Genomic DNA, 22,892 nt, shown 5'->3' on the forward strand with positions numbered 1-22,892 from the left:
AACAAAGATGATGAGACTTACCAAACAAAAGTGTTGGCAGGTCGATAGACACACAAAAAAACACAAACATACACACAAAATTCAAGCTTTCGCAACAAACAGTTGCTTCATCAGGAAAGAGGGAAGGAGAGGGAAAGATGAAAGGATGTGGGTTTTAAGGGAGAGGATAAGGAGTCATTCCAATCCCGGGAGCGGAAAGACTTACCTTAGGGGGAAAAAAGGACAGATGTACATATTTATATTTACATCTACATCTACACCACAAGCTACTGTACACTATGTGGCAAAGAATACATTGTATACCACTGCCACTTCCCCTGTTCTGTTACAGTTGCACACGGGTCACTGGAAGTACAATTGCTGGTAAGTCCCTTGAGAGCCGAAATCTCTCATGATCTTTTCACAGGACGTATTTATGAGGAAGCCATCTATTAGTTGATTATTCTAGATAAGTACACTCTTCAAACTTTAACAGCAAAGCACACCACAAAGCAGAACACATCTCTAGCAGCACCTATCACAGGAGTTGGCTGAGTCTCTCTCATTTTTGTGCTTACTAAGTGATTCTATAGTGAAAAGTGCTGCTCTTAATTGGATCTTCTCTAATTCCTTTACGAATCATATGTGATATAGATCCCAGATTTACTAGCAATATTCAGGACTATTTATCTGGTAATAAAGGAAATTGTGTCTGAAGATGAAACTGGATCAACATGTAAAACTGTGGGTCATGTACTGACATATCATTACACCACTGTGGTATTTAATTTTCAACTAAACACAGAAAATAACACAGTAATGAAACAGTTATAACACAGTTTCACAACATACATATCTAAACTATTAGAGAGGAAAATCAGGATTCCACAAACTTTGCAATGCCTGAGAATACTGTATCTATACATTCATCACACAGAGTCTATTCTTATGCCTTAGGCAGTACTGGCAGGAACATTATCCAACTAAGTGAAGAAATGCCATATGCTATATTTAAAAAAAGTCTGTCGCAATGTTGTTTCTAAACAAATGGCTGCATCACAAATGCATCTGAACAATTTCAAGAATCTACATCTACATATATACTCTGCAAGTCACCATATGGTGCATGATGAAGGGCGCCTTCTACCACTACTAGGCATTTCCTTTCCTGTTCCATCTGTGTATGGAGCAAAGGAAAAACTACTGTCTTCAGGTCTCCAAACAAGCGCTCTAATTTCTCTTGTCTTCAAGGTCCTTACAAGAAATGTACACTGACGGCAGTACGGTCATTCTGCAGTCAGCAGCAAATTCCAGTTCTCTAAGTTTCCTCAACAGTGTTTTGCAAAAAGAACATTTGTCTTCCCTCCAGGGAGATCCATTTGAGTTCACAAAGCATCTCCACACAATGTGTTGATTGAACTTGCTGGTAATAAATCTAGCAAAACTCGTCTTAATTATTTCAATGTCTTCCTTTAATCCAACCTCGTGAGGCTGCCAAACACTTGAGCAGTATTCAATAATAGGTCAAATTAGTGTTCTCTATGTCAATTTCTATATAGATGAGATCCCAATAAACTGAAGCTGACCATCTGACTCCCCTACTACTGACCTTACATGCTTGTTCCATTTCAGATTGCTTTGCAATGTTACACTTAGATATTTAATCATCCTGATTGTGTCAAGCAGCCCACCACTAATACAATATACGAATATTATTAGGTGGTTTTTCCTATTCATCTGCATTAACTTACATTTTTCTACATTTACAGCAAGCTGACATTCATCACATCAAATAGAAATGTTGTCTAAATGTATGCTCCTACAGTCATATGACGACAACCCTTTTCCATACACTACACCATCACCAGCAAACAATTGTGGATTGCTGTTCACCTCATCCCTCATCAAATTATTTATGTATAAAGAATGAGAGTAGTCCTAGCACACTGTCTGGAGGCACTCCTGACGATATCCTTACCTCTGATGAACACTTGCAATCCAGGACAACAAACTGAGTTCTATTACTTAAAAAGTCGTTGAGCCACTCACATATCTGGGAACCTATTTCACATGCTCAGATCATCATTAACAGTTTGCAGAGGGACATCTGCCAGTTGCCCTTTATCCATGATTTGCAGGACATCATGTGAGCAACAGGCAAGCCCAGCTTCCCATGAAGCTTTCTAAATCCGTGCTGATGTGTGGACAGAAGCTTTACTGCCTCAAGGAAATTTATTATGCTTGAACTTGAAAGATGTTCAAGAATTCAGCAGCAAACCAATGTTAAGGATATTGGTCTGTAATTTTGTGGGTCCATTCTTTCAACCTGTTTGTATGCAGCAATTACCTGCAGTTTTTTTCCCAGTTGTTTGGGAAATTAGGGCTGAGAGAGAGATTTGTGTTAAGTGCAAGCTAGATAGGTGGAAGGAGTATATAGAGGGTTTATACAAGGGCGATGTACTTGAGGACAATATTATGGAAATGAAAGAGGATGTAGATGAAGATGAAATGGGAGATAAGATACTGCGTGAAGAGTTTGACAGAGCACTGAAAGACCTGAGTCGAAACAAGGCCCCGGGAGTAGACAACATTCCATTAGAACTACTGATGGCCTCGGGAGAGCCAGTCATGACAAAACTCTACCATCTGGTCAGCACGATGTATGAGACAGGCGAAATACCCTCAGACTTTAAGAAGAATATAATAATTCCAATCCCAAAGAAAGCAGGTGTTGACAGATGTGAAAGTTACCGAACTATCAGTTTAATAAGTCACAGCTGCAAAATACTAACGCGAATTCTTTACAGACGAATGGAAAAACTGGTAGAAGCCGACCTCGGGGAAGATCAGTTTGGATTCCGTAGAAATGTTGGAACACGTGAGGCAATACTGACCTTACCACTTATCTTGGAAGAAAGATTAAGAAAAGGCAAACCTACGTTTCTAGCATTTGTAGACTTAGAGAAAGCTTTGACAATGTTGACTGGAATACTCTCTTTCAAATTCTGAAGGTGGCAGGGGTAAAATACAGGGAGCGAAAGGCTATTTACAATTTGTACAGAAACCAGATGGCAGCTATAAGAATCGAGGGGCATGAAAGGGAAGCAGTGGTTGGGAAAGGAGTGAGACAGGGTTGTAGCCTCTCCCCGATATTATTCAATCTGTATATTGAGCAAGCAGTAAAGGAAACAAAAGAAAAATTCGGAGTAGGTATTAAAATTCATGGAGAAGAAGTAAAAACTTTGAGGTTCGCCGATGACATTGTAATTCTGTCAGAGACAGCAAAGGACTTGGAAGAGCAGTTGAACGGAATGGACAGTGTCTTGAAAGGAGGATATAAGATGAACATCAACAAAAGCAAAACGAGGATAATGGAATGTAGTCGAATTAAGTCGGGTGATGCTGAGGGAATTAGATTAGGAAATGAGACACTTAGAGTAGTAAAGGAGTTTTGCTACTTGGGGAGCAAAATAACTGATGATGGTCGAAGTAGAGAGGATATAAAATGTAGACTGGCAATGGCAAGGAAAGCGTTTCTCAAGAAGAGAAATTTGTTAACATCGAATATAGATTTAGGTGTCAGGAAGTCGTTTCTGAAAGTATTTGTATGGAGTGTAGCCATGTATGGAAGTGAGACATGGACGATAACTAGTTTGGACAAGAACAGAATAGAAGCTTTCGAAATGTGGTGCTACAAAAGAATGCTGAAGATAAGGTGGGTAGATCACGTAACTAATGAGGTGGTGTTGAATAGGATTGGGGAGAAGAGAAGTTTGTGGCACAACTTGACTAGAAGAAGGGATCGGTTGGTAGGACATGTTCTGAGGCATCGAGGGATCACAAATTTAGCATTGGAGGGCAGCGTGAAGGGTAAAAATCGTAGAGGGAGACCAAGAGATCAATACACTAAGCAGATTCAGAAGGATGTAGGTTGCAGTAGGTACTGGGAGATGAAGAAGCTTGCACAGGATAGAGTAGCATGGAGAGCTGCATCAAACCAGTCTCAGGACTGAAGACCACAACAACAACAAATGTGGGACCAATGCTGTAGAGTACACTATAAAAATGAACTGAGATTCCATCAGGACCTGGCAACTTACCTGTTTTCAATTCTTTCAGTTGCTTTTCAATATCAGATTTGCTTAAGGACATGATTATGATTGTGAACATTCTAAGCATTTCCTTCTCTTTGTCCTTACTATTAAATTCATGGTTGAGAATGCTTAAATTAGTGCACTGACTAACAGTGTCAGGACAGTACTATTTAGTGAAGTACACAACAATACATACGCTAAATTGGCTGCCACATAGTCACACAGAGGGCTCTGCAAAAATTTGGAAAATTTATTTTTTACTGGTTCATTTGCAAATCAATTCCAAAACAAATTGTAACTCTGCAGTGGAGTGTGCACCAAAATGAAACATCCTGGCAGATTAAAACTCTGTGCTGCACCGAGACTTGAACTTGGGACCTTAGCCTTTTGCAGGCAAGGGCATCAACAACTTAACTACCCAATCAAGACTCACAACCCATCCTCACAGCTTTACTTCCACCAGTGCCTCAGCTCCTAATTTCCAATAACTCCACTACTTACAATATTCTCTTACTCATCTTATGTTCGTTAATTAAAATTGTTTCACTGAACAACTATTTTCTGAAGTTACAAAAGTCAGATAATTGGTTTCTTCTGTAACTGGATAGTATGTGTAATCATTTAACATACATTGTTAATAAAAATGGCAGAGATCCTGTCATTTTAGCACTGTGCAAGAACAAATTATGTAACTTCTGTTCAATGTCCATTTGTTGGAGACTAATTTTATTACATTTCTGTCAAGTATGGAAAGCCCATGATTTTTCATTTACATTTAGACTTAGATTTATTCTGTTTCCTCTCACACTTATGAATAAGTGTCAATTTCACCACTGGTGTGTGTGTGTGTGTGTGTGTGTGTGTGTGTGTGTGTGTGTGTGTGTGTGTGTCTCAGAAGTTAAGGAATATGGTACTTAAATTTTCAAAGATGAAACTCCCACCACAGATACTAGAAACATATCGAACAAATATAACAACATTTTTTGTGTCCAAAGTATACACTATTTAGGCATCAGGTGACTATAACGATATGGCAAACTGGTAGTATATTGAGTCCATTGGACACACAGAGGCCCTACACCTATGAAATAATTAAGGAGCAACTACTCTGCAGAAACTGAAGAGAATATTTTTTATCTTAAGATTTTCTGGTGAGCTAACAAAATTGTTGAGGGAGATAACAAGGGGGTGAGGGGTGGTGTCACGTTAAAAGGTAAACAAGAGGAAGGAAATTAACCCTCTCATGCACAAATTATCAAGCCAGAATTAATATACATTTTCAGAAGACCTATCTTATGCAAAAATTTTCACAACTCAAACTGCTCCACAGTCTGTGCCATCTGGATCCTTCCCACCAAGAGCAGTTTTTCTGAATTGCGCAGGTGGGAACTCTCCCTGCAAAATATACTGTGCTTCTGTAACCCTCCTGGTCTCAAACTTCGTCAGTCATTGTCCTTACCCATCTAGCCCCTCCCTGTTCCCAATCCAGCACTATACAGCCCTCTATTCCACATCCAGTCTTTTTACTTCTCCTTTTCCGCTACCCCAAAATCTTCAATTTTATTTTGAGGAATGACATTGTTTCATACACACACAATCATTACATTTCTTAGGGATGTAATGTGTTTTAAATCAACAATACTGATCATGACACATGTTGGCATTTTGACTGTGACTTGGCAGGCCAGCATGATCCACCATTGAATCATAATTCATTGGGTATGGAATGACAGGCTGTTTTTTTTTTTTTTTTTTTTTTTTTTAATGTTCCGACAACACAAGGCTTCCATCTGAAGGTCTATTGCATTCTTCCTTCAACCTCTGCTTTCGCTTTGAGTACTGGTCCAGAGATCATTCTACTTTCGAATGTTTTCAGATCCATATTTTTCTTATTCACTCGTCTTCCAGAATATCCAAGCATTAACTGTAGTTACATTTAACACATGGTAGAAAGTATTTAACATGTGGTAGAAAACACTCATGTGCCACCAAAGACAATTCTAGAGCTGGCAACGACAGAATCCATCAGGTCAACACCTCCATGTACTTATAATAAATTCCGCTATCGTGGGGCTTTTAAACTCTGTAAACTTCCTTTTTATTCGACTAAAACTGACAGCAATCCCTTTAGGTTCTCTTCCAATATATGATACAACAATTACAAGTGAACTGTCAATCCATTTTGTGATAGTAATGCCTCCCAATGATGTAACTAACAAAGAACTGCCATGTCCCTCCTCCTGTAATGCCTTCTGCTCCCTGCAGTCAGTAATTGTGAATAGTACTTACAACCCATATCTTTAGCTCTTCTAATTTTAGCATCAAGGGAATGTTACTGAAGAGATTGTCAATGTAAACAGTCATTCATTCCAGAAATGTCATGACACAGATGCACAATGTCTTCTACTGCCCCACATTCACAAACATCAGTGTGTCCTCTCCTCCAGCATTGAAACTGTTCAAAGCAAAATATGTAACCAGACACCCCAGCTCACACCCACATTTCTTCGACTTCTTTGGCAGATATTGCTTCAGGGATCATCTCCCTTTGAATGGAATAACCATCTGAACAACACGGAAATTCTCCAGATTTGATAGCCTCATGATAGTTACAATGTAGAGCTTTCAAAACTGGCCATAATCTTATGGCTTGCCAATATTATCCAGAGAATTTGTAGAAATATCTTTGAACGGTAGGAAATGGCACAAATCATAATACGTTCTGAAATACATAGCACCTGCAATCAAGTACATGCGTAAGCCAGTTTCCTCAGACCGACATCGTCATATTCTTGGTTATTCGAAATAAGTCATTATTGGTGCTGTACTGAAATATCTCTTCTGTTCATAAACAGAAATGGAGAAATACTGTTTTTCATTCTGGCGTACATACAAGTTGGTCTACCCAACAATTTCACCTGAGAATTTCTCTGGAAATAAATACCATACAGAAATCAAGGAGACTGTCTCCAGAACACACTTTCACCTTTTTAGTAAATGTCAGCACAGTAGTTGAATCACCTCATTCACTGAACAAAATCATATTCCTTTTCTAAGAGTCTGTCACTGTTCCTGGCTTAGAACAACCTCTTCGAATGTCAGTTTCAATGTCAGTGTTGTTCGTTGCACTTGTTTAATTGTTGTGAATATAACTACTGGTTTCACTTGTGTCTGAACATATAATATATGTGTCAGCAATGATGTCCACTTCAAATAATGGTTTATTCTCAGAGGCATCACTCCAACCCAAGTCATCATCTGATTCAGCCTCCAAAACTGATTACAACTTGATGATAGTTCTTTACTTTGTTCTTTATTTGGATGTATTCTACTGTTATTGAATAACTTGGCTGTTGAATGCAGTCTGTTAAGTAGCTTTACTTAGTTTTTGAAGTGAACTACGCAAATAATATTCATTATGTATGCACATGAAATTAATTTCTGAGGTTTGGCTAAAACCACTAGCTACATTTAGTATATTTTGGAATGACTATACAACTGTGTGCTACATGTAATAAAATACTGGATTTATAAAAGCATAATGGGAAAGAAAATCAAAAGTCCATTTGAACTGAAGACAAAAATGGAAAGGTATCTTGAAGACAAAGTGCTTATCACAAAAATTACCATTACTTATCACTATACAACTCAGATATCTACACACTACAATGTCCATAAAATGAGAAACTAAGGGAAGGAAGGGAAAGGGCGAAAGACGATGTGAGGGAAAGAAAGTGACTAACGACAGGAGCGGGAAGGAAGAAGCACAGGAGACAAGAGAGACGCTCAAGACATAACAGACTTCGTAACGAAAGGAGAGGGAAGGCAGAGGGCTGGAGTGAATCACCAAGCCCAGTTGAAGCAAATCCAGTCAGGGCGAAGGGGGGAGCAAGAGGGCCTGCCATCCCCTCCACTCACAGATAAGGTGGAAGGACCCTCCCTTAAATAAAACGATAAAAACCCCCATCATGAATAAAACATAAAATGAGATCTGCTGCTGAGGTATTGGCAGCCAACATAAGGCGTAGCGAGTCTGGAAAGCTAAAATTCCGTTGTAGGGTGGCTAAGTTGGGGCAGTCCAATAAGATGTGAGCCACAGTCAACATCGATCCACAACAACAGAGAGGGGGGTCCTCATGATGGAGGAGATAACCGTGAGTCAAAAAAGTATGGCAGATGTAGAGCAGGCAGAGGATGACAGAGGCCTTACCGTAAGGAGGATCGCCACGGAGTTGTGGAATCCTTAAGTTCCCTGAGCTTGTTCGGCTAAGAAAGAGTGATCCATTCTGCATCCCAAAGACCCAAAACCTGACGACGTGATGCCGAGCGAAGGTCTATTTCCAGAATGCCAATAGCAAGAGATGACCTGGTAGTAGCTAATTTAGCCAGTTGATCGGAAAGTTCATTGCCAGGAATCCCAACATGGCCTGAGGTCCAAATGAAAACCACCAAGCATCCACATTGAGCGAGGAGAGAAAGGGAGTCCTACATAGCAATGACCAACAGGTGGCGAGGGAAGCACTGGCCGATAACGTGCAAACCGCTCAATGAGCCACGATAGATAGTGAAGGATAGTCCTGAGCAGGAGCGGATAGGGTCCTGTGCGCGCAAGATGGCTACCAATTCTCCAATAAAAACACTACAGCCATGTGGCAAGGAACGAATTTCCGTGCGTCGCGCATAGGTGTAAGCAAAACCAGCGTGGCCAGCAACCATGGAGCCATCAGTATAGATCACTTCTGAACCCTGAAAAGAACTGAGGAGACAGGAGAACTGGTGGTGAAGAGCCATCACAGAGACAGAATCCTTTGAATTGATTTTGAGATCAAGACAGAGTTGCGGCCGAGAGACGCACCACGGAGGGGTAAGTGTGTGAGCGGAGAAGAGAGGTGATAAAGGCAATTGCTGGAGCTCAGAAAAGAGCGACTGAATGCGGACAGCCATGGTAAGCCCACATTCTGGCCACCGCTGTGGCAGGGTCCTCCGTGTCTGGATAAAGGAGACCATAATTAGGGTGCTTTCGGGTGCAGCGAATGCGGAGCGCATAAAATATCAGCTGTTGCTGGTGCAAAACTCACAGTGGTGGAATCCCCGCCTCTGCGAGAAGGCGAAGTACGGGGCTAGTCCAGAAGGCACCAGTCGCAAGTCGGACCCCACCGTGGTGGATGGTGTCTAGTATATGCAGTGTCGAAGGCGATGCAGAACCATAGACAGGACTTCCATAGTCTAAAAGAGACTGGAGCAATGCTCGATACAATCGCAGGAGAACAGAGCGGTCTGCACCCGAGGTGGTACTGCACAGACACCTAAGAACATTGAGATGGGACTAGCACGTCCTCTTCAGCTGGCAAAGGTGAGGGAGCCATGTCAACCGGGCATCGAAGACCAGACCCAAGAAGCGATGGGTATCCACCACCTCGAGGGGCTGGCCACCGAGGCACAGTTCCAGATGGAGATGGACTGTACGGCGATGGCGGAAATGCATGACAAGTCTTGGCCGCCGAAAACTGAAAGCCGAGGGAGAGAGCCCATGAATGCGCCTGACAGATTGCCCCTGTAGACGGCATTCTGCAGGGCCCATTACAGAGGAGGTGAGGTAGATACAAAAATCATCAGCATACAAAGAGGGGGACTCTGTCGACCCAACAGCTGTCACCAGACCATTAATGGCTATTAGAAAAAGATGGTCGCTCAGCACGGTACCCTGTGGGACCCCATTTTCTTGTCGATGAGGAGAGCTGTAAGAGGAGCCAACTTGGACCCGAAAAGAGCAACAAGGAAGGAAGTTACGGATAAAAACGGGCAGGGTGCCACGGAGGCCCCATTTGTGAAGGGTGGTGAGGATGTTGTGGCGCCAGGTGGTGTCATAGGCTTTATGCAAATCAAAGAAGACTGCAAGGAGGTGTTGCCGATGGGCAAAAGCCGACCGGATAGCAGAATCCAAGTAGACCAAGTTATCCACCGTACAGTGGCCACAGCGAAAACCACTTTCAGTCGATGACAAAAGATTGCAGGATTCAAGGATCCAAAACAACTGCCAATTCACCATGTGATCAAGGAGCTTGCAGAGGGTGTTAGCAAAGCTGACTGGATGGTAGCTATCCAACTGAAGAGGCAGTTTCCCTGTCTTCAACACCGGAACAACAATGCTTTCCTGCCACTGGGTAGGAAAGACTCCCTCACTCCACAGACAGTTGAAGAGGGTTAGTATACGATGGTGGCCAGCCACCAATAGGTGTTGGAGCATTTGGTTACGTATCTGATCCGGTCCAGGAGCCGTGTCAGGAAAAAGGGCAAGGGCACTGGCGCTGGCAAATTCCCACTCGCTGAATGGGGCATTATATGGTTCTGAGCAGCGAGAAAACAAAAGACAAAGGCAGTCATTCTGAAAGCTCTTTCAGGGGAAGGAACGTGGGCAGATACTGAGCCGATGCCGAAGCTTGAGCAAAATTTTCTGCCACAAAGTCCGGATTGGTAAGGACAAACCTTGCACAGAAATTCCTGCAACCCCGATGGCCAAAAATTCGCTGGAGTTTTGCCAGACTTGTGAAGATGGGGTGTGGGGTCCTATGGCAGCTACGTATCATTCCCAGCAAATCTGTTCTGAAATTTGACCAGAGTCAGTCATGCCACCGAGTCGCTATCTGTCACCGATAAGGATGGGGTAATATCCATATAGGTGGGGTCAGACTCTCAGGCACAGAGTCGTTTAAAGACCAGAAGAAGAGCAGTAGAAGGGTGCTGTTTGAAGTGTTGAAGAGCATGGCGGCGGTCTTTTATGACTGCAGCAATTTCCGGAGTCCACCAAGGGACCATCTTCCAGCGGGGCTACCTGAAGAAGAAGGGATTGCTGAAACAACTGCTGAAAGGATGGAGGCAGTCAAAGTCTGAGTAGATTCATCAATACTGTCGTGTAGCAATACAGGGGGGATGGGAGCAGAGGACACGGCACCCCAGATATGGCCCACCTCGGGGGGGCAATGGAGCGAGAGACACTCAAGGAAGGTCAAAACAATCGGGTAATGGTTGCTGTCACATAAGTCATCGTGGACGCCCCACTGAATCGAGGGAAGAAGGCTGGGACTGCAGACGGAGAGGTCAATGGTTGAGAAAGTGCCGTGCGCCACACTAAAGTGCGTGGGAGTGCCAGTGTTTAGGAAACAGAGGTCAAGCCCTGCCAAGGGCAATAGTCGTATGACTACCCCAAAGAGGGTTGTGGGCATTAAAGTCCCCTAATAACAGGAAGGGAGTTGTTGAAGAAGGATGGTGAGGGCATGGGACATGGACAGCCTGTCAGGTGGGAGGTAGAGATTACAGATTGTGATTTGGAGTGGCCAGATGGAACCTGACAGCAATGGATCCCAGAGTGGTATGGAGGGGAACCCATTTACTAACAATGTCCTTGAGGACCAAGGTGCAAACACCACCAGAAGCCTGCAAGGGGCCAATTCGGTTCTGACAGATAGCATGGAACCCACGAAAGGCACATGAGTAAGAATTGACAAAATGGGTCTCTTGGAGCGCAATACAAGCAGCAGAGCAGAAGGAAAGAAGGGGCTGCAACTCTGGAAGGTGATGCAAATATCCATTACAATTCCACTGGAGGATTCTCAAGCCGGAGTCTAAAGTGGAAGCGAATGGACCAGAGTCAGTCACGCCACCAAGTCGCTATCCGTCACCGATAAGGATGGGGTAATATCCATATAGGTGGGGTCAGATACTGTTAGTTCATTGACTGTAGGAGAGGAAGGCTGCACCTCAGGAGGGTAGCAGAGGGGCCTTGCCCTTCTCCTGTGTTTCTGCTGCTTCTCTTGGGAAGGAAGAGAAGGGCAGCCTTCAGCGAGGGTAGGCACGGAATTACACCCGACAACCTTGGCGCCCACCAGCCGCTGATCACCCTGCCGATGTAGATCGCCTTTCGGGGTGGGAGTAGGGGGGGGGGGGGGGGGCAGGAAGAGGAATACCAGGAGGGAGCTCGAGCACTTCTCCGAAGGGGGAGAGGGAGCAGCACCCAAAGGGGTGGGTATGGGAACTGAGGGGGAGAAGGAGTGGGAGAAGGGGGGGGGGAGGAGGAGGAGGAGGAGGAGGAGGCTGAAAGCGTGGGGCAAATGGGGTGGGGCTGGGAAGAGGAAGGGGTAGGAAGGGGAATGGACATAACTGAAGCTAAAGTAAAGGTCATAGACATGGGAGGGAGCCGGTTGTATTTTTGACGAGCCTCAGTGTAGGTGGAGCCGATCTAAGGTTTTGTTCTCTTGAATCCTTCTTTCTTTCACAAACACCAGGCATGTAGGCAAGCGTGGAGAATGCTGTCCATTACAATTTGCACGCATTGGTGGGGGAGCACAGGCACTCCCCTCATGGAGGGGGTGCCCACAGTCACCACAGAGGGGATCAGTGGTGCAGCGGGAAGACATGTGTCCAAACCTTAAGCATTTAAAACATCTCATCGGTGGTGGAATATAAGGTTTTACATCATACCGATATACCACTCCCTTGACCTTCTCTGGGAGGAAATCCCCCTCGAAGGCCAGGATAAAGGTGCCTGCAGCAATGCGATTCTTTGGAGGGCCCCACTGCACATGGCGGATAAAACGAACACCTCGCCTCTCAAGGTTAGCACAGAGCTCCTCGTCAGTTTGCAGAAGAAGATCTCAGTGGAAAATAATGCCCTGTACTGAATTCACAGATTGGTGGGGCTTGATGGAGACTGGAACGTCACTGAGACGGTCACAAGCACACAGGGCATCAGACTGGGCAACAGAAGATGTCTTAATAAGCAAAGCACCGCACCGCATTTTACTCATCAATTCAACTTTGCCATACTTATCTTCAATTGTGTCCATGAAAAACAAAGGCTTGGTCATGGCAAAACTACTGCCATCCATCTTGGTACAAACCAGGTACCAAGGGAAAGGTTTCAATCCAAGCTGGCGAGCTCGACCCTCCTCCCAGGAGGTAGCCAGGGAGGGGAAGGCCAAATGATCAGAAGGAGTGGCACGTCTGCTACCACTCGTAGAGATGGCCACAGAATGGCCAGGATGGTGAAGCTTTTGCCACTTCATACGGAAGGCGTCTGTCCTAGTACCACCCACTCCGATCAGGGGCTCGCCCCGTGGGCGCCATCCAGCCACATCAAGGGCCGTCTGGCATGGGGGCCATTGCCAGGAGTTCCAGTGCCCCAAAATGATGAGCATCGACTCCTGGGCATACACAAGGCTTTAACAGCTCAGGTACTAGTAGTGTGATCCCTGTGGTTTCAGGGGTCTCAGCCAAGTGGGTACTTAACAGCCCCACCACATGGACTGGCTACCGTGCTGGTGACCTAGCAGGAGGGGGGCCAGGGTGCGAAGGGAAAGGGGAGGGGGAGCGGAACCTGCACTATGGAAGCTAGGCAGCAAGTTCATCCCCAAATGGCTCACACTGAACGGAAAATTTTGGAAATGGAGTCAAACCCCAAGGGGACCAAAAATGCCGAAAAGGACATGGAAACAGCAAAATAAACAATAGCACAGACCAAAACAAAGCCAGGAAGATAGCCAGGTTGACAAAGAAGTCCACTAAGAAGGAAAAGAAGGGGCAGGGACAAAGGAGCAAGGACAGGGAGGAAGAGGAACAGGGATGTGAATGCAGCCTTCAGAGGAAAGGAAAGGAAAGGAGACTGCAATAGTTCGGGGCCCCTTGCGTGCCACACACATACCCACAAATGGACTGTGGGCCCCCTGCGGGGAGTCTTGTATTGTCTTCTCTCTGGAAAACAGTGCAATCTGATGAGCATGGAGAATGGTACTTTTCACAGTTGACACAAATGGAGGAAGGTTCACAGTGAGTGTTCACATGCAGTGCCCTTCCACAATCTCTACAGATGGAGCTAGCGTGGCAACGCCAACACATGCGCCCAAATTTCAACCAAGGGGCATACGGTTTCACATCACATCAGTATATCATCACCTTGACCTTTTCAGGCAAAGAATCACCTTCAAAAGCTAATATGAAGGCACATGTAGCAACCCTACTGTCCTCTGACCCCCTATGCCCACAACTGACGAAGTGTATACCCTGATGCTCCAAGTTGGTGAGTAGCTTATCATCAGAGCAGGTCTCTATGGAAAATGTTATGGGGAGTGACAGTCACCGGTGTATCACTCAGCTTGTTACAAGCGAGCAGTGCCCGTGACTGGGCAATGACGTTTTGAACAAAATTGACCCACTTTACACTTTAGAGATAGCTGCCATTTCCCCAAGTTTGTCTTTTAATTTCTCCACAAAGAACAAAGGCTTCATGGTCAAGAAGGAATCACCATCAGTCCTTGTACAAAACAAGTAGTGCGGTGAGTATTGCTCTGTTTACCACTTAGCCATACGTTCCTCCTATGGCGTAGACAGGGAAGGGAATATTTTAGGGTCCTATCTCTCTGCAATGAAAGAGGACTGTTCTTTCATAAAGATTGCTGGGGCCCATGTAGCACCAAGCAGGGGATAACTTCGTTTGCTTCATTTGTGGCTTATCTGCCAAGATGCCACCCACTCTGAACGGGGTCTCTCCCCCATGGGCAACACCCAGCCTCAGCAACTGCTACCTGAGCAGTAATCCGTTGCTTATAATACCCGTGGCCCATCACAACAGGCACACAGTCCTTGGCATACATGAAGAATCCAACTCGGGCAACAAAAGCACAATCCCTGTGTAATCAGAGGGTCTACCACCATGCAAGTACTTGATGACCCCTCCCCCCATTCGGATGGCTACCAAGCTGGGTTTAGGGTGTATTACCATATTAAAGAGAAGGGTGCAGAGATGGAAAAGCACACAGATGGAGTACACACCGAATCGGGACCACGTGTTTATTTCATGAAAAGTTGTACAATACGCTGGTAGTGGAAACTTGGGGCCCAATCGTAAACCAGGGCCCTGTGATAGTCAAGCGCACTTCCAAAAGAGCTGCGAGTACCCTGAGAGGGGTTAGATGGTAGTGTTATAGGCACACATAGTAATGTGCTTGTTGTTATAGTTAGTGGACTTCGTTCAGATTGGAAACAGCCAATATTTTATGACTGATACTCAGATGATAATGGTGCTGCTAAACTCAAAAGTTTCCTCACTTCATAATGTCGGTTATAGTGTTGTCACAGCTGTTTCTGATCTTGGGCCGTCAAATCGATGTGTCTGAAACAAACTGCATATTGACCACGTCAATTCATGTTTCCCGTTTGCACAGGACCCGGTGAAAAAAGTGTGGGTATTTTCAGATATCCCCCGCTTGTGCAAATTACTTCACAACCACTTCTTAATGATGGCATTAAGCTTTCAGATGGGATGTGATTACAAAATCACCAATCATGAAACTCCTATCATTAGATAATGCATAAATTAACATGTGCCCCAAATTGCCACAGTTTCATTTCAATGTCAATTGTAAAGAGCGGCAATTTGTATAATCAGCCTTGCAACTGTTTTCAAGTACAACTGCTCAAGCAATGCGTTGTCTGTTGCTGGACGAAGAGGAAATACCAATTCTTGGAGAATTGTTGACAAACAGAGATCAGTGTATTAGCAAGCACTTGCAGAACTAATGAACAGCTCCAGAAAACTATCTTCAACAAAAGGTGTTCTCCCTGTGAAAAAAATGCAGGTTGGCAACGGAAAGCAACTACTGCAATTCCATGAGGAACTGTTCAAATATCAATTAATTCTTTATTTGGCCTTGATGCTGACCTCCTGTCACTCAGAATTAAGTATATTTTAACAGAACGGCTAAACCAGGACAGCCTCGACAATTTGTTTCCTTAGGTTAGAGGTACAGGTCGTTTCTATCACCATCTTTCCCTGAAAGAAGTGAAAGGTCGCCTGTTTTTGTTGCTTCTGGGAACAAATGCTCATGACATTCTGCTGTCAAACACGTCATCTGTGGAACTGGAAGACAACTAACAATAATTCCTGTCATCGAGTTTGCTTCGTGGAATTCTGCCTGACATGTCTGAAGCAAGATATGCTGATATGCTAGATAGAGAACAAGAGATGCAGGACAAGTTTCAGCTGTGAGGCTGCTGCGTTGTTTGCTGACAGAAGATGTTGAAAGCTCATCAGAAGAATTCAGATATTTGACAGGTTACACTGCACACTGTGCTGCGAAATATAACAACACACTGGGGACATTGTCAACTGAAGTATTTTACCATGCTCCAATGTGACTCTCAGGAGACGAATATTCAGGCCAAGTGTAAGCCTCTTATCAGAACTCTGGCATATCAAATGGAGTAAAATACTTCACAAACTCTTAATATGAAAGTAAATCCAATATAAACATGATTTTTATCCTGAATGTCTACAGCTGGTAGGACTTGGCCTATGTTCTAGTATGCTATGGGAGGGGTTGGGGCAGGCGGGGCAGGGCGGGGGGGGGGGGGGGGGGGGGGGGGTTTGCATTATGAGTGAGGAGAGTCAACTATTCCATTCTTCCAAACAATTCATCAACAGTACTCATGATGTCTGGGCAACAGATGAACCCCTCCATTGCCCAACGCATAATTATAAAATTTCTTGCTTGTGAAGGAATTCAACTGACAAAAATGACTGCATTGTTTGGAGATCAAACACTGTGAAGAGCTCTTATGTTTGCCTGGAATATTGAGTTCAAGAATGAACGAGAATCAGTGGAAAATCAGGAACTTGATCACTATCCTCAGACCATCATTACAGATAAAAATGTTTAGGTAATTTGAGATGTTCCTAAAGACGATTGATGGGCGAGTCGAGCTGAAATTCCAGAACAGCTCAAAATAAGTTATCGGAGTGGTCAGGCAATTATCACTAACACCCTAAAGTTCCGTGAACAGTGTGCCAGATGGATCTCTCACATTTTGACCGCAGATCAGGAGTTGAGATGTCCCGAGGCTTGGGTTATGCATGTTTGAGTCATATTGTCACCTGCAATGAAATGTTGCTCCACCACTACCCTCTCATACTGAAATAAGCCACTGTGGAATGTCAGAAGAAAGGTGAGATACACACAGTGAAGGATGTGTCAGTCAGCTGGCAAAGTTCTTTCACCAGTTTCCCTCGATGGGCAAGGCATTTTACTCACTGATATTTTGCATGAAATATATACAATCAATGCTGCTTACCACTGTGAGTTGTTGAAGAAGGAGAGGGTTGTAAATCGCCACAAAAGATGAGACCAATCATTCAAGATCCCATCCTCCTTCGCAACAATGCCAGGCCTCATCCTGGGGCTCTAGTGGTCTCAAAACCTGAAGAAATTCATTTGACCCTACTCATCCTCCCTACAGCCCTGACCTACAACCGTGGGATTTTCATTTGTTTGAGCCACTTAAAGAAGCTCTAGGAGGGCAACAATTAGAAGACAAGGGCACAGAGAGATTCATGCACAATTGAATGGTGCTGGGATTAAAGGAAACAAGCAGAAAACGTCCTTTTTTCCCCCTAAGGTAAGTCTTTCCGCTCCCGGGATTGGAATGACTCCTTACCCTCTCCCTTAAAACCCACATCCTTTCGTCTTTCCCTCTCCTTCCCTCTTTCCTGACGAAGCAACCGTTTGTTTCGAAAGCTTGAATTTTGTGTGTATGTTTGTGTGTCTATCGACCTGCCAGCGCTTTTGTTTGGTAAGTCTCATCATCTTTGTTATATATATATATATATATATATACCCAAAAACAAAGACGATGTGACTTACCAAATGAAAGTGCTGGCAGGTCGACAGACACACAAACGAACACAAACATACACACAAAATTCAAGCTTTCGCAACAAACTGTTGCCTCATCAGGAAAGAGGGAAGGAGAGGGAAAGACGAAAGGATGTGGGTTTTAAGGGAGAGGGTAAGGAGTCATTCCAGTCCCGGGAGCGGAAAGACTTACCTTAAGGGGAAAAAAGGACGGGTATACACTCGCACACACACACATATCCATCCACACATATACAGACACAAGCAGACATATTATATGTCTGCTTGTGTCTGTATATGTGTGGATGGATATGTGTGTGTGTGTGCGCGAGTGTATACCCGTCCTTTTTTCCCCTTAAGGTAAGTCTTTCCGCTTCCGGGACTGGAATGACTCCTTACCCTCTCCCTTAAAACCCACATCCTTTCGTCTTTCCCTCTCCTTCCCTCTTTCCTGATGAGGCAACAGTTTGTTGCGAAAGCTTGAATTTTGTGTGTATGTTTGTGTTCGTTTGTGTGTCTGTCGACCTGCCAGCACTTTCATTTGGTAAGTCACATCGTCTTTGTTTTTGGGTATATTTTTCCTTCGTGGAGTGTTTCCTTGTATTATATATATATATATATATATATATATATATATATATATATATATATATATATATATATATATATATATATATATATAATAGAGGGAAACATTCCATGTGGAAAATATATATATATATATTGTTTGTGTGTCTATCGACCTGCCAGCGCTTTTGTTTGGTAAGTCTCATCATCTTAACTACAACCAAATAATTATGTCTGATGGATCATATTACTAGGAAATTTAGCACAAAACAATTATAATGAAATGAGTACTTGCCTTAAATACTTCTGCCAGAGCTTTTGCTCCTTCATTTTCAAGTCTGTTTCGTCCAGCAATAAACACTTTGAGTGCAAGTGGACGTCCTGCTGATTTGCTATTTCTGTGACAATCAAGCAAACCTTTGGCCAACATCTGAAAACATAAAAATTTAGCATTGAATACACTGAAATTATACTCTGAAATCGGTACATAACACACACACACACACACACACACACACACACACAGGTTAATACCAGAATACTGAACTCCCAATACGACACCTAACAATAACTGCATAATGTTAAAACTTATATGAGCATATTTATGTTTTCTTTTCACTGGACTGTCCTTTCCAGGACAAACTATTTTAGGTAAAAGTAAGTACAAAACTAACTTTTACTGCACAGAATTAGGGATTTCATTATTAAAAAATTCATATTTTAGACATTTTATCTGGTACAGTATGGGGTATTCTGACATTTATGTATCCCACTATTATAATTTTTTTTTGGTAATCAACTTACTAATGTCAACATTTATGTATCCCACTATTATAATTTTTTTTGGTAATCAACTTACTAATGTCAACATAGTTTGAAATGGAAAGAGGGAGGGAAATGTACTCTATTTTTAAGAGGAACTAAATGTACATAAAACTGGGTTAAAAATAATATCACAAAAAAGTTCACAGACGTGACAGCCACAGCAGTACAAGTAGGTAGAAGAAATATTCAAATTAAAATAAAATCTTTACAGCTGCCACAACTACTTCAAACCAGCTTTGATACAATCATACTTATCCTCAGGTTTCATCCATTACTTTTAAGTTTCTTTGTTGCTTTTTAAGTGATTGTAAACAATGAATTATTAAAAAAAAATTAACTGCACTTTGATTTAAAACAATCTGAAATATCAAATAACAATATTTATAAAACAATGGAAAATCCAGGATGGAATGTAACATAATGAAAAGGATAGTTGCTACTCACAATATAGGAGATGAGGAGTCACAGAAAGGCACAACAAAAAGACTGTCACAAATAAAGCTTTCAGCAAATAAGGCCTCTGTCAAAAACAATCACACACACACACACACACACACACACACACACACACACACGACTGCAGTCTCAGGCAACTGAAACCACACTCACAGCTTCAGTTGCCCGAGACTGCAGTCGTGTGTGTGAGTTGCGTTTGCAGTTGTGCTAGTGTGTTCGTGTGTCATCTATTTCTGACAATGGCCTTACTGGCCCAAAGCTTTATTTGTGACAGTCTTTTTGTTGTACCTTTCTGTGACTCAGCATCTCTGCTATATGGTGAGTAGCAACTTTCCTTTCCATAATACTGTCACATTCTGTCCCGGATTTTCCATTGTTTGATATATCTGAACTTCAGTTCAGTGCTTCCTCTTCAGTTATCCAATCTACCCATTTAATCTTCAGCAGTCACCTGTAGTACCATATTTCAGAAGCATCTATTCTTCTTGCCTGAACTTTTTACCATCCACATTTCACTGACATAGAAAGCTACGCTCCAGACATACAACTTCCGAAACAACTACATTACACATAAATTTATTTTCGATGTTAACAAGTGTCGCTATGAGCTGCCCAAATCACCTTCCACACATGCCTCATTTCGGCCCCTCCAATCATGCCTATCTGGAAAAAAAACATGAAAGCTATGCCAGTCAATGTTTTGTGCTCCTTATGACAGTGGAGATAGCCATCAAAAGCTAGAGTGCCAGCCATCCTAGCATTTCAGCCACTTAACGAAGCTCAGTAGAATGAAGACATCACAATGCCTCACACTGCACTTTGTAAATGATATCAAATGTCTTGATAGCTAACAAGCTATTTTGCTATCTACAAATCCACAATTATATTATTTGGCCCAAAAGTTCACCTTGTGGAAGATTTTATTCTTGAACACACTGTTCAGACTGTGCCATTGTAACAGGTTGCATTTTGCATGGTTAACATCCCATTATATTCCTCAGGTTTCGTGAACAGCCTACTGCTCGGATTTCATATTGTGTAAATTACCTCAATAATATCGTATAGATTTGCTTTTCTTCAACCTGTCTTCTAGGATATGTCACAGGATCAGTACTGCCTCATGTGCTCCTATATAATATTCATACCTGTCAGAATCTGCCATCAAATGGCTCTGAGCACTATGGGACTTAACTTCTAACGTCGTCAGTCCCCTACAGTATCCCATCAGTGTAACATGTGTGTGAAAGAATTTTAGTGTTAACAGCTCATGTCCTGACCTTTTAAATCCATTTTCAATGCCACCATCACTGCAAATCTGCCCTCCTAATGGATATCCACATACACACACTATAAGCAACTTCGAAAAATTATTAATCACTTCCTTTCTTGCCTTATTCATGAGAGGACCATGGACGCCACTGTTTTCCATTAACTCATCTTCACATCACTCCAAGCAACAATAAATTCTCTCCAAAAACTTTTAGTTATGCCTTTACAAAATACCTCTTTAAAAGTGGTTATTCAGGAACAGATTGCAGGCAAACTCAACTGTTTTCCATAACTCAAAATAATGCCAACAGTTGGTTTCTTTCACTTCTGAGAAAAGAAAAGGAGTGACATTGGACCAGACCTGAACTTTATGACATATGCAAAAGTGTCTGTATTTGAGAGTCCTCTAATAAACACTTGCATTTGGCTGCAATGAGGGCAGGCATGTTGTCATGGTGGATCAAAGACACCGCAGGCTTACTTTTGTGTTGTTCTTGTGAGTTATTTTGAGAAATTGTAATACAACCCTCACCACTAGCTGGAATACACTCTTGTAGTGGTACCATGGTGTATACATGGACAAGGAAAAAAAATACCCAGATTTTTAAAGGTTAAAAATACGCTTTCTCCCGGGAGAAAATACACTTTTCCTGTGTTAAGTGACACTATACTCTTCCTCGGCACTGTAAAACTCATCAATCCTTTGAATGTTTATGGTTTTATATACCGACGTAGAATTTCCCGGCACTTTAGAAAACGAAACTCGGGGGGGGGGGGGGGGGGGGTCATTTTGAAAGACCTTTGATGTGCAGCAACATGTACGCTGCATATTTTCGTATTACGTCTGAATTCCAGCGAAAACCGCATGTCACTTTCCGAAGCATTGAAATCAGATTCCGATGCACTTTTGTAAGCCAGACACATCTCATGTCACGTGATCTGGCCAGCTGATGACAGCATAAGACACGTGATGCAGTCAGTTAATAGTAAGATCACTCTGAAGTAGTGCGAACACACAAGTAAGGAAAGTTAATGGTTTACATTAATATACATAGCATTCACATAAGAAGATTAATAAGCAGGAAGAGAAGCTAAGCTTCACATATAATGTTGATCTTTTTTGCGCATGTTACACTTTAAGATACATCACACAAACGTACCAGTAAATTTTTAATAACAATGTAAATGTAAATGTAAATGTAAATCTTCTGGGCTCGAAATTCTTCTAAATGGTTGTCCTCATAGAGTTGATTTTTAAATGAGAGTCAACCGCTTTCTGATTTAAGAAATTTATTGTACAATCTCGCATATAGTTCATCTCGCGTAAACGGAAATTTACTTTGAATGTAACGCTTTTCAAACCACCAGTGCAACGTCTTCCCGCGACCTGTTAGAAATAGGTTCGTTTCAGCAGTTGCTAGAGAGCGCCCGATGACTGGTGTCACCATGCTTGCGCAGCTATGATGATGCATGAAACCCGATGTTCCTACAAGTAAAACACTAAAAGATCTCACATTATGTCATAAAAAAGAAACAAGACATCAGAGGATACTTCAAGAGCATCGGAATTTCGTGAACCATACTAAAATGCATAATTCGGCTTAAAGTGCACTCGTAAGCACAGATTCGGATGCAAATTTTCTTGGAGTACCAGTACTGTATTATCTCATGTTTTGTTCTTTATTATGGCATAACGCCAAACGTGCACTTGAAATGCAGCGAACCGTTGAAACTAGCCAACACTGTGAAATTAAACACTTTGTTTCAAATAAATTGACTGCCTCAGCGGAAAAGATTTATTAAAAGCCAATTCTCTTTAGCAAACCGGGGAAAAAAAAAACACCTTTATTGCTCTGCAAGGCAATTAATTCTTGACTGTCAGAATGGTGGACATAAAGTCTGAAACTAACAACATATTTTAGCCTTCCATAATTATGCGAATGCATTTTAATTTATTTGCTAGCTCCCGGCCAAAAAAGTCCGTTTTGTTTTCATTTAACGTGAGAGCAAGAAACAAGGA

At 42.7% G+C, this 22,892-nt stretch overlaps 1 protein-coding gene across 4 annotated transcripts in view; it reads right to left on the reverse strand.

Moving 5' to 3' along the window:
* LOC126173174 (ran GTPase-activating protein 1) overlaps positions 1 to 22,892 on the reverse strand; it is a 126,932-nt gene that overhangs the window by 65,095 nt on the left and 38,945 nt on the right. For all 4 annotated transcript variants that reach the window (XM_049920938.1, XM_049920935.1, XM_049920939.1 and 1 more), the window contains one exon: positions 18,618 to 18,752. In XM_049920938.1, coding sequence (XP_049776895.1) covers positions 18,618 to 18,752 — 135 coding nt within the window. The remainder of the gene's footprint in view (positions 1 to 18,617; positions 18,753 to 22,892) is intronic.

This window comes from Schistocerca cancellata, chromosome 1, assembly GCF_023864275.1.
Source record: "Schistocerca cancellata isolate TAMUIC-IGC-003103 chromosome 1, iqSchCanc2.1, whole genome shotgun sequence".
NCBI lineage: Eukaryota > Metazoa > Arthropoda > Insecta > Orthoptera > Acrididae > Schistocerca > Schistocerca cancellata.